Source organism: Mugil cephalus, chromosome 10 (assembly GCF_022458985.1).
Source record: "Mugil cephalus isolate CIBA_MC_2020 chromosome 10, CIBA_Mcephalus_1.1, whole genome shotgun sequence".
In the NCBI taxonomy this organism is placed as follows: Eukaryota; Metazoa; Chordata; class Actinopteri; order Mugiliformes; family Mugilidae; genus Mugil; species Mugil cephalus.
In genome coordinates, this window is record NC_061779.1 from 11362206 (window position 1) to 11379796 (window position 17591).

General features: G+C 42.2%; 1 protein-coding gene across 1 annotated transcript; it reads left to right on the forward strand.

Annotated features, from left to right (window-relative positions):
- Positions 1–1053: 1053 nt before the first annotated feature.
- On the forward strand, positions 1054–11807 carry LOC125014755 (guanine nucleotide-binding protein G(i) subunit alpha-1). Its single transcript, XM_047596089.1, has 9 exons — positions 1054–1569; positions 5065–5107; positions 6085–6226; positions 6794–6951; positions 7045–7173; positions 7699–7828; positions 7922–8075; positions 10414–10606; positions 10708–11807. Exons 1-8 carry the CDS (start codon positions 1452–1454, stop codon positions 10602–10604), a joined length of 1065 nt encoding a protein of 354 aa, XP_047452045.1. The 5' UTR covers positions 1054–1451; the 3' UTR covers positions 10605–10606; positions 10708–11807.
- The last annotated feature ends 5784 nt before the right edge of the window (positions 11808–17591 follow it).

Genomic DNA, 17591 nt, shown 5'->3' on the forward strand with positions numbered 1-17591 from the left:
GAGCAGTTTACAAGCTGCTCATGCAAACATGATACTGAGCATTGGCAGCTTGTGTCAAAGGCCTGCAATGCAAATCAGCACTGACAGCATGGATGAAGTGTGCATGGATCTCTTTCCCACATGCTGTATGTGTTACGTAGTTTCCCAAAGCTAATGTGTGCCATCCTATTGCCGCTGATTTGCCTTAAATATTACTTCATTGTCCCCGTGCCATAATAGCTAAGAATATAACAGGAAAACATGGCAGCTGCTATTTTTAAAACCTGACATGAATTCAGCAACGAAGTCCAAACATAATAGACTGGAAATAAGTCAGGGCAAAAAACAACAGTCACGGTTGGTCGAGTGTGAGATGTTAGCATAAAGATTTGACTTTCTTAATCAAAATTACGTAGGACAGTAGTGGGAAAGTACAATAACTAATTCAACCAAAACTCATTAGTAAAAGTTAGTGATTTTGACTTTCTAATTCAAAGTAGTGAGCTAAAAAAAAAAAATCAAGATTACGTAACATCAAGTAAACAAATCAGGACATACTCAGTCAGGACATACTCTGACACCGAGTCACAGATTTTACGCAGTCAGGTGTTTTAACCTGGATTAAAACAAATGGCATGAACTTAAATTTGTGACATGTGTTTTTAATAAATAGACTTATCATTTGCTAACTCAGATGAGTGAAATTATAAGTAAAACTTTTGAATCGGTGGGGGATAGGAGGACACTAAACAAACAGTTATCAGTCAGGGATAACCTTGACCACCCCCTCCTCGCTACAGGAAATCTTTCCTGCCTCTAGCCATCAAGCATCACTGATTTGTCGATATTTTCCACTTACTAAAATAAAAATAATGCTCATGCAAAGTCAACCGTGCAAATGTGTCATAATGTTGACTTTGCGTATGAAATATTGTTTGTGTTGCGCTCCGTGCGTGTCTGTTTTACCGTAGAGTTGGACTTCATAACCCCCACCCCCCCCCTCGGTTTAATTAGCCTGCATTTTTAAAGAAGCTTGTTGATCTGTCGCGCATGCGCCGTAGTCGTGTACGTGTGAAGACCAGGAAGTGAACATTTTTGATGCAGCCGTCTGCTCCTTCTCTTCGCGAATAATACTCGTTTCCTGGTTGAATATAGTTGGACAGAAAAAGACGCAAGTGGCACACACAGATATTGTGAAAGCCGCATGTTTTGATGAACTGATATATATATTTTTTTAAAAAAAGTCGCGGCGGTGAGATCGGGAGCCAGAGTGCGTGGTTAGGGCGTGTTTGAATCTCTGACTGCCCCCACCACCACCACCACCTCCTCCTCCTCCTCCTCCTCCTCCTCCTCACTGGATGCTAGCTCGGTAGCCTTTGCATGTCGTTGCCCTCGTAGAGTTGGAAGTTGTGTTTTATAGTCTGCGTTTATTTTATTTATTCGGAGGCCAGGAGAGAAGAAGTGGACGAAAGATGGGATGTACGCTGAGCACGGACGACAAGGCGGCGCAGGAGCGGAGCAAGATGATCGACAGGAACCTGCGGGACGACGGGGAAAAGGCAGCCCGGGAGGTCAAGCTGCTCCTGCTCGGTGAGATGGACGAGGGGACCGGGGTCTCGGCCCATTCACTGGAGAAGGGACTCTGCTAGTGCCTGGTCCAAACTTTACCCCCCCCCCTCCCCAACCCGGTTAAATAATGTCTCTGTATTTGATTTGATTTTTAAGTTGAGCCCTGCTGCGCAAATCTGAAACAACCGAGACCCGGAGTTGGAGACATTTTGGGTCGTCTTCTTCTTCTTCTTCTTTTTTTGTTAATGGCACCGGTGGTGGAGGTGCGGTTAGCTTAAAAAGAACAAAAAGTTTGAGCCCTGTGAAATGTTTTTTTTCTCTCTTTCAACAAATTAAGTAGAGTAGGGTTTATTAACCAGCCTAGTGTTTCGGTTCGTAGCCCCCAACCGTGGTTTCCCGAAGACTCAGGAAGCTAATTTAACTCAGCCATTAGCCTCGTTAGCTACTTTAGCTAATCTAGTTTGGATTAGTTATCCGGCGGAAAACATTAGCTATGTGCCGGATATTTAATCGTTCAACAAGTCCCCGTGTCCGATACGTATAATTCGCCTGATTACAGCCATTTAATTTAAGTCTAAATTTTAAATCTCAGTAGCTAGTTAGCCGCCTTTACCGTTTAGCATCCGGTAAATAGAAAGTTAACGCACTTTTAGGCCGTTTCGCTCCCCCTCCTTGCACACAGCGCAACAGTGTACGAAAAGAAAGCAAATAATTTCACACTGATTTCAAATGACTGACAAGTATACGGAGCAAATGTTTGTGTATGTAAATATGAGCTTGTGTGCGTGTGTGTGTGTGTGTGTGTGTGGGTGGGTCGGTTAGTCAGTGTCTGCTGTGCTGCTCAACAAGTCTGAATGATCCTTAACTCCAAATCTGGAAGAAAAGCTGGAGGAAATGTTTCCTGGTTGTTTTTTTCCTCCCCTCTTGGGGCGTTATGCAGTATTTTAAATCAAATATCAATAACCGAGCCCTTTATATTTGGGATTGTGTGATTTTATACTTTTTCTGGTATTACTAGTGAGGTCTTTGACGGGTCTCTATTATCTATGTTTGAACAAGAAGCTAAAAACAAATGCAACTGGACTTGAGTTTTGCTTAAAGAACATCCTAGTGTCATGTTTTATGTTTGTGTAAAATCTACGGGGCGTGCAAACCTGAAACTCACAACCATGGTTTGTTAACAGCCTCCTGCCCATCTGTAATTACAGGATGTTTTTTTAATATTAGTTTACCCATTTGAATACGGTGGTCAAACATGAAAATATGTTCAGGAAATTGTATTACTAAACTGCAGTGACGCTGATATACAAATTCACTCTATCACTTTTACATCTCTCTAGGGTTGCTTTCTCATCCCATCTTCTGTAACCACTTGTCCTCTGGGGTTGTGGGGGGGGGGGCGCTGAACCCTATCCCAGCTGGTCGCTTTCAAGTCGAGGAAAAAATTGCCACACCTTCGCTTTCTTCTTCCCCGTCGCTCGTAGCTGAAGACCACTGTTGGCCGCCTCAGTACGGATAGATGGGGTAGAGGGTTGCATAGCAACCTGTGCAGCCTGGCTCACAGCAATATGCATCTGTGGCAACTGTACACACACATAAAAGAAGCGGCCAGAGCATGCTAGCTGCATGTTTGTCTGAGACGCGCAGTCTTTTTCTGAAAACGCAACACTGTTTAGCATCTATCAGTTCATCTGTCCTCCGGCAGGTCTGTGCGTCTGTGCTACTTCTCGTTCTCAGACATGTGACTTCCACAGACACAATACACCGTTCAGCTGCCGCAGTCGCTTCGTGTATTTCTGCTCGTCATTTGAGGAGAGGCCTGATTTGAATTTTCATGGTTGTTTTTTTTGCCTGACACGATTGCCACAAGCACCTGCACAAAGTATGTGGCTGCGTTTTGTGGATTTATCATTTTAATTTGATCTCGCTCGATATCTAGAAACGCGCAGATGCGTTTCGAGTCCGCATTCGTAAAGTCAGGTTTTTCTTCAAACCCGGTGGGTTTGTGAAGGAGACGCATGCATATGCAGTGTTACATTATCTGCTTACTGCAGTTAACTGCTTTGTCGGGCTTCCCGCTGGGGATGTTTGCATCATTGCAATAAATCAGTAAATAGTACGCTATTGCAGCAACTGTTTTGAGTGGGAGAACTGCCTCAAATATAGATTATTTACATGCTGCACCAATACAAACGCTAGACTGTTTTTTGTGTGGTGGCATTTCTGTGAAACAGTATCTGGCGACGCTGCACAAACGAGATGTAGGGACATTGTTTACTATTACCTGCAGAGATATTTTCATTTTCTAAGTGTTGTTCAGCCAGTGTAGCTCTGTCAGACACAATCGTTGCACTTACAAATATTTTCTAGTATTCTCCACAATGGGCTTCCATTAAATCCTTTCATTTCGAGCGGCTCGGTGAAGCGGGAGTGTGTGTGTGTGTTTGCAAATTAAATTTAAGCGATGTTTTCAGTGATATTAGCTCTGCGCCGTGTGCCTGTTTATCATATGGGACGAAGAATTGGTGAACAGTCCTGCTCATGGGGGAGCTCGGTGTCCCTGCAGAGATATTGTAATTAAAATGTTGTGTGCTCAGCTCAAAACACGCCTGGATCTCAGAGGGCGCAGGAGGACTTTGTGTTACATGGCGCACCTAACACTTCTGTGGCTAACTCAGATTGGTGTTGCAGCATTTTTTGGATATTATCCACCTGTAAGTCTGCAGTGACACCACACTGCAAGCGCGGCGTTGTGTTTTGATAGAACATAAATCAGATTCCCCCTTGAGACACATCTCGCGGCCTCAGCCAGCCTGATGCAGCATGAGCTCCTAACCCTAGACGTTTAAGCTGTGTATAATCCCATTGACGAGAGGATGTAGTTGATTAATCCACTTGGACTGTGACCTGACTAAACTGGGCCTTAGACACCTCACTGCTGTCTACTATAAGGTGCCTGTTGTCAGAAACCGGTGTTTTGTTTGAATCTAAGATTCAAGCTGTCGTCATAAACGCTTCACTTTAATTAGTGTTTTTGACTATAGAGCTCTACAGTGGCGTAAAATAATGATTGTGGATTAGTTTGGGGAGTAAAAGCAAATAATTGGCAGTTGCAAAATCACTTAAACCTCAGTGAAAATGCAAATAACGGCCCTAAAATACATTTTTTGGGAGGAATTTCTTCCCAGGTCATAAAATCATGAAATTAAATGTGGAGAAATAACACATTGCAAAAAATTAAAGCATGCTTTTACTGATATATTTGGGGCATATTTTCAGCTTTGCATGAAGAGTCCTATGCACTAACCAGTATAATCATATGTAATTATGACTTAAAATGAAGAGTTGGGTATGGATTGAGGGTGTTTATTTTACACTAGTCTACAATAAATGTGGTGATTTTAAAAGGGGTAGTGAGTACTGTACCTGGTGGTCTGTGGTTTAAGTTGAAATGAAGTGTCCTGTCACTGTATCAACCAGAATTGAATTTTCTCTCCCATCTGCTTTGTGTTTCAGGGGCTGGAGAGTCTGGAAAAAGTACGATCGTTAAACAGATGAAGTAAGTCTGAACAACCCCGTAACGCATCTAACTAAAAGACTGACATGCATTTTGTTAACAAAGTCCGGAGCACACAACACCGTTTCAGTTTCATTTGACTTTCCTCAAATGCAAAGACAGCGAATGACTAACTTTTATGTGCACCAGATCACCTGAGCCAGACGTGTTTATTTGTAATCAACAGGTTAGACAGAGTTCATCACTGTGACACCACTATTTACTCACTGTTCACTCACTGTTCCCTACATAGTAGACACTCATTCAGGTTTTATTCATGTATCCAACCTTTTAAAAACAATGTCTTGTCGGTTTTTAGAAAACTGACTAAAGGGTGTAAATATATGTAGTGAATGAAGAATATCTGGGGCACAACCACAAATCAGCAAAAGCTTTGATCTGATTATTGTCCGATAGAATTGGATGTCAATTAAAATATGCTCATAGAAAATTAAGTAACTTGTAATTTGTCACATTTCTTAACACATTTTAAAGCAGCAGACAAAGTTGAAAGCAATGTGTAAACTAATGTCGTTAAGAGACATCTGCTAACTAACTTTTATAATGCTAAGTACGTCCGTTAGCTGTGTTAATCTCTCTGGGCGAAAGAAAATCACATGCACTCGACATCGACAACACTTCTGAAAAGGCTCACTTATGAAACACCATTTAATGCCATTAGTGCTGCTGTTAATGCATCATCTTTGCGTTGGCGTGTCTTTGGCGCTTTGCTTCTGCTGGATGCCAGTGGCAAAAATTATGTTTGAATTTCAATATTTCACATAATCTCTTTGCAAGTATAAATCCCATTTTAAATGTCACTCCTCAATCTCATTTCCTGTTTTATTTAATACTTGGCTTCGTTGCCACAAACCTCATCTCACTTTTGTCTTTAAACTATAATACACAGCAAACTATTTTAAAACAAACCTGTGATGCTTCTACTCAGAGACCTGACCTCGTCTCTTTTTGTGTCCCAGGATCATCCATGAGGCGGGCTACTCAGAGGAGGAGTGTAAGCAGTACAAGGCCGTGGTCTACAGCAACACCATCCAGTCCATTATTGCCATCATCAGAGCTATGGGACGCCTCAAGATTGACTTTGCTGATGCAGCCAGAGCAGTGAGTGAAGGAAAACAAACATGGCATTTACACTGTTCTTAACACATCGCAGGTTGTATTTCTGTGTACAGTTCAGGGCAATGAGGGCGACAGCGGCTCAGTCGTTTGTCCAGTGGGGCCGTTTTCTTTGCATTACGTCGGGCCGGACAAAACTGATCTGGATTTAATGTCATGTTCAAAGCGCAGTATTAAAGCTGAGAGGTGTCTTGTTTTTCCTGATTTTATAACATGCCCGAAGAAATTGTTGCTATTCCCATTGGCCTCATTTCCTGCATTAAGATACTTAGGCATGAATGCCCGTCAGCTGTGTTCTCATGACTTACCGCACATGTTATATCTTGAACAACAACAACCGGTTTGTGTTCACCGCTTCACATGCTGTCACCACAAGCTCATGAGCTCCATTTGAAGGCAGCGCACTACAGGTACACCAGAAATCATTTTCCCATGACGCTGTGCAAAACGGCGCTCTTAAAGTTTCCCTCGGTCATTCATGCAGTAAAACCGTTCTCCATCCAGGTAGTTGGAAAGTAAATGCACCTTTCATGACTGGATTTGTCTCGTCAGGATGATGCGCGGCAGCTGTTCGTCCTGGCGGGTTCGGCGGAAGAGGGCTTCATGACCGGTGAACTGGCCGGGGTCATCCAGCGGCTGTGGAAGGACGCGGGAGTTCAGGCCTGCTTCAGCCGCTCCCGAGAGTACCAGCTCAACGACTCCGCAGCATAGTGAGTAGGACGCAGTGACGCTCACCGTTAACTGTTTCATCTGTCACCCGGCGTTCTCCTCCTCCTCATTTGACCCTTTTCCTCTTCTCTAAGTTACCTAAACGACCTGGACAGGATATCCAGCGCCGCTTATGTTCCCACCCAGCAGGATGTGCTGAGGACCAGAGTGAAAACCACTGGTATTGTGGAAACACACTTCACTTTCAAGGACCTGCACTTCAAGTGAGTAAAACCATCGGCAATTTAACGCCGTTTGCGCGATGCCTAGTGGTGCGCTGCTGTTGTTCTAGTTGCCTACAGATGTTTGCCGTTTGCGCCATTTAAAAATGGCCGAGCCAAAAAGATACAAGTGCGTAGTAGTATTTTGTGTGTGTCAGTGGAACTGGCCGGTAGGAACTCAGAATATTACACAACATGTAAAGAATGTACAATCAAATCTGTGCCATTTTATGTTTATATTCCTCTTTGTTTAGTGTTCGGTCCCTGGTTCGTGAATCTGATTGGCCACAGTAAAGTGCGTCATCTGTTATGTGTCGCACATTTATGACTGTAATCACCTAATTTCACACAGTGGGCTTCGTATTACTGCAAAATACAATGTAGCTTGAACCCAGACTCCCTTTACATTCGCTACCGTAAAACCAATAAAAATAATCCTCAGAAGTAACTCTTGACGTATTTTCTGAAGGAAACGTATTTTTTTTTTATGTGGTGCAATTCTCAAACAGTGTCTCTCTGTGTCCCCAGGATGTTTGATGTAGGTGGACAGAGATCAGAGAGGAAGAAGTGGATCCATTGTTTTGAGGGAGTGACCGCCATCATCTTCTGCGTGGCTCTGAGTGACTACGACCTGGTGCTGGCTGAGGACGAGGAGATGGTAAGAAGACCCGACCGGACCTCAACACGCTCTACCTGCTGCTTCTCTTCTGGTTGTTGAGCGTTGTTTTGCGTCTCCCCTCTATTCTTTCAGAACCGGATGCACGAGAGCATGAAGCTGTTCGACTCCATCTGCAACAACAAGTGGTTTACGGACACCTCCATCATCCTGTTCCTCAACAAGAAAGACCTGTTTGAGGAGAAGATCAAAAAGAGCCCACTCACAATCTGCTATCCAGAATATACAGGTAGGAGAGTCACATACACAAACACTTATATGCTAAAACTGTACTTTGTGTCCTGGTCGTTGTGCGTAGAAGACATTAAGTCCAGACGCGTGTGTTTGGTGGTTTTAAGACCCAATTTAAAGCTTTTTATTGGTCTTTAAATCTTAATTTTTACAATCTTAACTCAAGGTTTTTAAAGGTGCTTTAAGTATAATTTAAATCATTTTGCCCAGAGCCTGATGGTGAATAACCTGCATGAATTGTAAATTATTCTGTAATGGTATTAATTTTAGTAACGGTTAAAGCACTTAAAAATGCACATAAAGTGGTTTTCTTCTCCGTAATGTTTACTTTGAGAACCTGCTTCCTTTTGTGACCACTCAGAGGTGTGGCAGTCTCTGCAGAAGACATTGTTTTAAGCCCCCGAACCCTCAAACTGTGTGGGCTGCTTCACTTTTAAACAATATCTCCTTGTCAGCCACGACTTTTAATCACGCTAAGCTGACAACACACTAAATTCCTTTAGTGACTATTTAAGATCGCTGATAGTCAGAGTCAGACATGACCATTAAATAAGACTGATGCAGAAAAGGTGAACAATGTCCAGTATGTCCCTCCAATCATTCACAGCAGCACATATCAGACTGTGTGAAGACAGAGCGCTGACTAAAAGCTTCGTGTGTCACAGCCAGTCACCGCTGAAGTGTTGCTCAAGACCTCCTTGACATTAGCATGTCATTGTTGTGTGTCAGATGTCTCCTTGTTGCTCCACAACGTCTGTTTTCAGTGAAAATTACTTGTAACCGGTGGCCTGTTTTGCCGGTAGCGTGGACACGTCCCCAGGTTTAGTGCTCATAGACTCGACTGACATAGCTAGACTTAGTTCTTATTAGAATATTTAGTCTGGTAAAACCGTTGACTGCATGTGGTATGGACACACCCATCCTGTTGTCACCCATTGGACTCTGAGCCTCAAAAACCTCCTTTAATTATGCCCCCGCCCCTGCACAGTTGTCATGAATAGTGAAAAACCTCTTTTATTTTTTGTACCAGGCTACAAACATGTTTAATAATGCTTTAAATTTGTGTTTTTTAACATGGGGTGTTTGCTCCTTTTGGAGCCCCAAGTGGCCACTCGATGAACTGCAGTTTCATTGCTCAGACTCGGAGGTTGCCGCCCGAGTAAAATGCCATTTGGATTTTAGGAACATTTAAACAAAACATGCAAAACAGTCCTATCTGCGCAGCCTTCAGACTCGTGTATCTGGTAGTTTGGACTCGACCACACACTCTGGAGGACGGGGTCAGGACGTCGGAGGACAGGCATTACTTGGAGCTGCAGCCTACTTGATAATGGCCCCCCGCCCATTTTCACACAGTTTATCTTCCAACGAATCCTCAATAAGACGAGTGGAGTAAGAACCCATCGGGGCATTTGAGGCAGGCTTATAAAACCCTTTTTCACGCTGCACAAAAAAAAACACCCGCTGGTTCAACCTGGGTCAAATAACAAGGCAATCGACCTGGAATTATTTCTGCTCGGCTGCAGTGTGAATCACATGCTGCAACGACCTGGTAATTTACGCAGCTAATTACATTAAAAATTACATTGCAAATTGCCTACCGTAATTCTCTTCACACAGAGGACTTGTGATAATGGTAATCCAGTACGAATGGGAGATTCACACTTGGGAGATTTTACTTTTGCAAGGTTTTTGTTTGATTTCGGAGCAGTACTTGAGTGGCGGGTGTTGACGTTTCTCAAGAACACGAGTGCAGACAAGAGCATATTGATCAACGCTGAAGTTGCCCTCAGATGAGGAGCCTTCCCAAACAATGTGACTGGCACAGGCGGATCTTTGCCAGAGCTTATTCAGTTTCCAACAAAGTAACTCCAGACCAACTTTTCTCCGGTCGTTACTGGCTTCCAGGCTAAAACCTGTTCTGCATCCAGCTGTGGAGTTCAGCCCCTAGGGGTCAGCAAAGGCAAGAAATTCATACCGGGGTCGGTCCCTCTTTGAAGGGAGTCGTCCCAAACTGCTGTATAAAATCCTCAGTGACTCCAAAGGCGGCTTTTACAGAGCAAGAGAGAGTTTTTGAGAAGGGGGCACCTGGAAGGCCGAGGGAGCTAGTGAAAGGTGGTAGCTTTATGGGATTCAAAAGTCAGGATTACCTCAACACTGATAATTTATTATTTGATGAAATTGCGGTGCTACTTTTCCAGATTGCCACTTGTAAATAAAATGCTGTATTTTGTAGGATATACTGATAATAAAATGACCGAATTGGACTTATCAAGCAATAAGAAGCCTACACTTTATTTATTTTACAATTAGTCTCCTATGTCACCGTGTTTTAGGCAGTAACACCTACGAGGAGGCAGCGGCTTACATTCAGTGCCAGTTTGAGGACCTGAACAAGAGAAAGGACACCAAGGAGATCTACACCCACTTCACCTGCGCCACCGACACCAAGAACGTGCAGTTCGTGTTCGACGCCGTCACCGACGTCATCATCAAGAACAACCTGAAGGACTGCGGCCTTTTCTAAAGGTAACGGCTTCAGCGTTGCCATGAAGACGTGTGCACCCTTTCACCTTTCTCCCCCTCTAATCCTCGGCTTGTTTTCTTTCTTTTATTTTTTTTTTGTTCAGGCTCCCCGGTGACCGGCTGAGCGAGTGACTTTGTTCAGGTGGAGTCTGGAAACTTCACGGACCCTGCTGAGAATGTCACTTTTAACCTCCTTATTAACTTATGTTCATCTCTAAAAGATTTAAAGGCGGCGTGTAGAGAAAACATTTTGTGTAAAATATTTGTACAACTGTCTATGGCCAGGGAGTTTTCAGTTTTTAAAATGTGCTTGTTTTACCTTTATTATTTTTAATTTTTATATTAACAGGGGGGCCTTTGCTTTGCTTTTTTTTTTTTTTTTTGTCCATGAATGAACACTTTGTGTTTTTGTTTGTAGTAGTTCGTGCCTTGCATGCTTTAGTTACAGTGTCTTCTTTTTGTCGACATAGGTTTTTGTAGATGCCACCAGTCAGCTCTTTCCCTGAGTCCATATTATCTTTTTTTTTTTTTCCCCGACTGTTGCATAACCTTTGCCTCCTTGTACAAATCAAAAAAAAAAAGACCAAGTCACTCTGTAGACCAATTCACTCTGACGCTGACATACTGTGAGCTGTGTGGAAACCTGTTCCGATGTGTGATTTGCATGCATGCGAATGCATGAGTGAAAGCTTTGTTTTGATCGGGGTCGAATGGCCGTGTGAGTGAGGTGAGTGAGCGAGTGCGTGGATGTGTGCACAATATTAAAACAAAACAAAACAAAAACAAAGGGACTTTATTCCTCTACTTGTCATCCTCTTTCAAAGTTTTATTTTTCTAAGCGACCAAAAAAAAAGAAAAGAAGCTACTCTCTCAAATTAACGAGTGCACGTTGTCGGTGTGCTTCTACAAACATTCCTGAGTGAATCACGGCGGAAAAAGAAGCTTTGAAAAGATGATGCCAATGGTGGCCTTGTAGCAGACAGTAGGACCATATTTAGATCTGTGCTCGGTGCATTGACAGACATACAGCTGGTATAACTGCACTGTTATTGATTAGGATCTGCGATGGTTTCACGTTACATATCCCCCCCCCCCTAGACCCCACCCCTCTGTTTCCATTGGATGGGGACGTAAGCGGACTAATCTCCATACTTTTGCTAATAAAAGAGTTGCTATGGTGAAACCATGGCAACTTATGCAACAACCTTGTTTTTCTGGTCTTTTTTTTTTTTTTTTTTTTTTCCTTCTGAAATGAAAGAGACGTTGAAAAATAAGTGTTTCTGAGAAATGCTCGAATGAATACATGCATGCTGAATCAGGAAATTTATTACAAGATTAATCTGCACGTCAAGATAAAATGCAGCACATTTAGTAGCATTAGTGTTTGATGTTTTTCCTCCGGTTTTCGACCAGAAGTCGTGAAAATGCTTTTCATTTAAACGACCGTTCGGAACAAATAAGAAATCTAAAGGGAGATTTCACCATGGCTCATTGGGGGGGAAAAAATAATATTAAAACATTTTATAGACTGAAATCATAATCCTGTAACTAGTGGCAACCTGAAACTGCAGCCTGTCTTCAAATATCAATTGTGTGATTCATGTTTTGCTCTCATGCAATTTGCTTTTATACGTACCATTTTTCAGAAAGAAAAATAATTTGCCAGTTCATTAGGAACAGTAGGGCACAGTCCTGCACTAGATTTTTGCTTTAAATTTGTTCTAATGTTCACCTTATGTTAAAACAATGGAAAAAAATACGTAATTTATCAGTGGGGAAATCAGGGTGTTACAACAGCAGGACACAAAAAGATATATTAAAAAATATTTTTTAAATTTATATATAAAGAAAGTACATTATGGTGCCAAATATTTACATGTTGCATCATGTTTAAGGAGCTAAACAAAGAACAACTACTGTAAATTGAGGGTTGAGATGATACGGAGGCCGAACATACATAATGACAATCATTAATATCGTGAGCAAAAACGTACATAAATATAAAAAAAGTATTGCAACAACATGACAGGAGGTAATGACAGGGATGAGTATCTGGTATGTACAGATTTATTATGATTTGAAAGCATTTATTTTTAATGTTAGATTATTGCTGAAAATAGAGATTTGGCCTAAGTTTCAGTGCATGTGTTTGAATTACAGCAGGACATTCATGCTCAAGTTAAAGTTACAATAATATAAAAGTATTATTTTTTATATCTCATGTCAGATGGAGAACGTCATCGTCTGGGCTCAGAAACCAACACAGTCTTAGGTCTTAAGTCTTTAGTATAAATTATTTTTTTTCTGTTATGGTCAGAAGTGAGTCTTTGAATGCAATCTACCGTGAACCTGTAAGCAGAGCAATAGATTTATATAAAAAGAAAACTGATCCCAGAACTGAGTGCAAGGAATTAAGCAGCGTGTAGTTCCCTCTAGTGGACGCCATCAGTAGTAATGACCAAGACCGATGGCTGCTTGATGATTGTGGAGGAGACAACTGAGGAAAATCTAATCACCAGTTTTAATATAATTAACGTAGACTGTTTCTGACAAAGACGTATTGGCCTTTCATACGAAGTCTCCGCTGGAAATCCCCCAAGATTAATACTAATTAATCTTGAACTACAATGAGAAAGTGATTTTCTACCAAGCTGTGGTGATTTAAAACACAAGGCCCAGAATCATCGCCAGCATTCATGAGCTGATCAAAGGAATTAGTCTAGAGACGGTGATGGGATTATCAGAACAACTGTCATATAGCAGCCTTTTCTTCTATTTGTTTTTATATTTAATAGACATTAAGACCATGGCAACCCACAAATGGGTCACTGTGGTGCCAAGGCTGACTCCTGTCTTGCAGACTTCACTAAGCCACCGCCGCTCCAGTGCAATGATTAGACATCAGCTGAGAGGACACTATTTTTGAGAGGCATTGTGCGATTTCAAAAGTTAATTGCAGACTCGTGTAGCTAATCCCCAAAGCCCCCCCTGGCAAAATGAAAGAGTTTGAACATGAAGCTTTTTCAAAATGAAGGTGTGCGTTTGAGGTAAATTGTGAGAAAGAGAGCATGTGATGAAGCTTCTGCTGGTGATCAGGCGGCTGAGTCAAAGCAGAGGGAATTCAAAATGGCACAGCTCTGCAGAAGAAACTCACTTAATTAGGCAACGGAGAACGGTCCGGTTTGGGAGACCATTCTCTGTTGCTACATCAGGTCTGTGGACGCCAACGTCCGCTCGTTTTTTCAGCCTGTCTGGTTTGGTTTGGAGTCGGTCTGGATTTCATACAGGTGTAGCCCTCCAATCGCATGTTTCGGGTTCGTAATTAAATCTAATCATGAGCTTGGAGAAAAAGCCAACATGGTTTGGTTGCCAACTCCCTAAAGCCATCCAGTCTAATTAACTTATTCTGTATGTGTGCTCGTCAGTCCCGTGTGTTTGTGCGCAGACCTGATTTTTAACTCCTGGATTTGTAGCTTTAAAGTTGTAAACGTCCTCCAAACACTGTTATTGCCTCCTTCTCCCCTTTTCCTGCTCTCACACAAATGTGGATGAAATACAGACGATAAAGGCGAGAGGAGTATGTTCATCCTGTTTAGTGTGTGTATTAGTGTGTGTGTGAAGGTGACTCCCCCCCACACCCCTCTCTGCCTTGTCTTTGCTGAGCAATAAAAACAACTTAGTGCGCATTTCCTTCCCCAACAGCAAATGCACAAGGCAGAGAGTCAATGAGGGAGGCAGTGAACTAAATCCATATAAGCTCTATTGAAATTCTCCCTCTGAGTGCACAGACTGCCTCGTGTTATTGTATTTTTGCCTTCTGTTGTTGGCAGTCTGGCTTAGGATGCTCATTACTTTCTGTCTATAATGATAATATAAAGTAATATCCTTATCTTTCTTCTTCATGTGTGTGTGTGTGCGCACAAACACACAGGCAGTCGGAAGGAGCCTCTGTGGATGCTTTTAAGAGTGTAACCGATACCGCTATTTTATTGTAACAGTTGACATTCTGACGGAAAGTGAACGATTTGAGGAGTAAATAAAGCGCGTTTTCAAAGCGGCTCCTCCAAAGCAGCGTCGACGCCAGATTACAGTGCTGCTCTCCTCTTCCACAACACCGCCGAAGGAAGCTGCGTCCGTGTCCGTGTCCGTCCAGACGCCGGAGAGATTCTGCTGTACTTCAGCGTCCTGTCAGGAGAAAATCTTAAAGTGGGCGATGTTGTTTAAAGTGGCTCTAAATTTAGACGCTCCAGCGCAAAGCTTCGACAGCTGACGGCTTTTTCTCTTTGTTCCTCTGTCACACTCCGTGTTCATAAAGCGCGGTCCAAAATAGTGAAACGCTCAGATACTCCAGATATAGATAGATGAGCACGGGATGGAAAATTAGTTTGTGATTCATCTGCTCCAGTAGACAATTAATCCTTATGTAACAATATATATATATATATATATATAAACATACTAATGTGTCAGATTTCTTTGAAGGCGACATGAGCTGATGTTTTAGTGGATCTTTAGTAATGTGGATAATTCCTCAACTCTGAACATGCACCATGTTTTCCTGAAGGCCACAAGTCCAGGCCTTGATGCTGCAGTTCTGCCACCCACCAGCAGAGGAACAAACCAGGCAAAGTAGGGATTCATTTCTCGTCCGGGTGCATAATCCAAATCCTAATCCAGCCAGTTTTCTGGATTATAGCAGAAACAGCTCATTTTTTCCCCCCAGTTAGTCTTTAAGATGAGTCCATCTCAACGTCTCCTTAGAAGTAGCTTCAAAAGTATTTGCTATATAACCCAAACACACAGTGTGACCTACATGCCAACACAGTGAAGTAAGTAAACTGACAGCAAAAGCGAATCCACTGCCCTTCATGGATTATTTACTTGCTGCAGATACTCAGGGGCTTGTGTACAGTAATGTTGTTTTGTCCAGAGGATACTCACATTACAAAAGCACACGAATGCCCTTAAAACATTCTCGCGCACACATCCTCAGTAGGTCTTGAGGAAGACTCTGTTGATTTACGCGTTGAATATTGAATGAAACTTTGCTTCGCTGGCCTTTGAAAAAAGGGCCACGCAGCCATGAAAAAGTAATGGCAACAAACGGATTTGTCATTTTCTGTTGGCCTCTGTTGCATTCATGTCATTGTGGCGGTTACGTAACCGCGAGCACCGTGAGGAGAGTGCGTTTTAAAGACCAAGAGACAGATGTGTTCACTTTACAAGAAATAACATTACAACAAAAGTAAAAAAAAAAAAAAAAAGAAAAAAAAAAAGACTGTGTTTTTACTCCCTGTTATACACTCACTTCACTCCAGGTCGTTGGGTACATTAGTGGAAACAAATATATGATTATAACAGTCCTGCTCTAAATCCCTCTTCGTGGTTGTTGTAATGTTTATTTTGAAACAGCGTCAGAAAGGTGGTAATTCAACTGTACGACCAATCAGCAGGATACAGTTTATGGTGCCGTTAAACTGCTTTGAATTACACCCTAAAGTGTTTGTGCTATTCATTCTAGCTCATTGGTTAAATTTGGGTTGTCAAAATAATAGAAAAGGATGCGTCGGTACAACATAACACTGTTGGATAGTTTTACGAACCGCAGCCTCCAAAATGAAAACACAGGTGAATCAACAACTCTCTCAGTTATTTTAAACAAATGCTGAATACCTTAACCTTCCTGAAGCCAAGATTTAGTGCAGGGCTGTTACACTGATCAGCCACAACATTAAAACCACTCATTGTAGAAGTAGATAACATTAACCATCTTCAGTGTTCCGCTGTGAAACTTTTGGACCTGGCATTCGTGTGGATGTAACATGTACTGCCCACCTACACCAGACCAGACCCCCTCACCCCAGCACAGCAATGATGCTCTTTGATGGATGCAGCCTCGCACAGACACAGTCACAGTCACATAAACGGTTTAGAAACAACTCACAAAAAAAACATGAAAACTGCACAAGGTGTTGACCTGGCCTCCAAATTTCACTAGATTCCAAATATCCAATATCCGAATATCCATTCTCTGATGAGTCACAGCTGTTTTGGAGGCACAGGGGGGACCTACACAATATTAGGAAGGTGGTCATAATACCATGCCTGATCGGTGTATATTAGAATGCATTGGTTTTATTAGTGTACCTAATGTGTGAAAGCGAGGGTGGATTTAGACACACGGAAAAACACCCCAGATATTAGAATCACCAAAAAAAGGAGGTCTTGGGGCTGATCTACTCCACTATCTTTGCCTTATGTAGCACGTACATCTAACTGTGGCCACAATGTTTATTAAATAATTTGTTACACAACCCTGATATTTTACCTTAACCATAGTTGCAAAGTACAGTAAATACTCTATATGTCTATGCATCAATGTATGCAGTTTATAGCACCTTATAATTTCAAAAACAGGAAATAATAATAATAAAAAAATACTTTTAAATCAGTCCCTCTCACAAGATGGGTCCTCAAGATAATAATGTTGGTTTTGCCTTAAAGGCATCTATATCGTTTCACTTTGAAATGTGCCTAACAGTCCATGCAGCATTAACAAACACACATGTAATTAATTTACAGTAATTACCACATCCTGGTGAACCTGCAGCCCCCCTGGCCCCTGGAGGTCTGGGCCCTTTCTGCAAAAAGTAGCTTTGGGTGCATTCACTGTGTATAGCATGACGCATATATGCAGAATATTCTCATAAAGTCGGTCCCCCCTCGCATACTAACCAACTTTCTCTAAGGTTTAAAACGCTTAAAACTTAAAATATAAAAGACCTCTTAAACGCGTTGTATTTAGTCTCGCACGACGTTGCACGTAAAATCCTATAAGTTTATGCGTCGTGCAGTTGTACGCGTTGTTCGTCCTGCTTGTCATCGCTTGTATGTGATCACACTGAGCCTGAGGAAGCGCCCCTGGCAGTGTAGTAAGAGTGAAGCGCCTCCTGTGTTATTTCCCCTCCTCTCCATCCCTTTACGCCGA

Excerpts from the sequence above, each read along its gene's own strand:
- LOC125014755 (XM_047596089.1), top strand. The coding sequence starts at position 1,452 with ATGGGATGTACGCTGAGCACGGACGACAAGGCGGCGCAGGAGCGGAGC. Across the intron at positions 6,227-6,793 it reads TTGCTGATGCAGCCAGAGCA|GATGATGCGCGGCAGCTGTT; the intron begins GTGAGTGAAGGA and ends TTGTCTCGTCAG. Across the intron at positions 7,174-7,698 it reads TTCAAGGACCTGCACTTCAA|GATGTTTGATGTAGGTGGAC; the intron begins GTGAGTAAAACC and ends CTGTGTCCCCAG.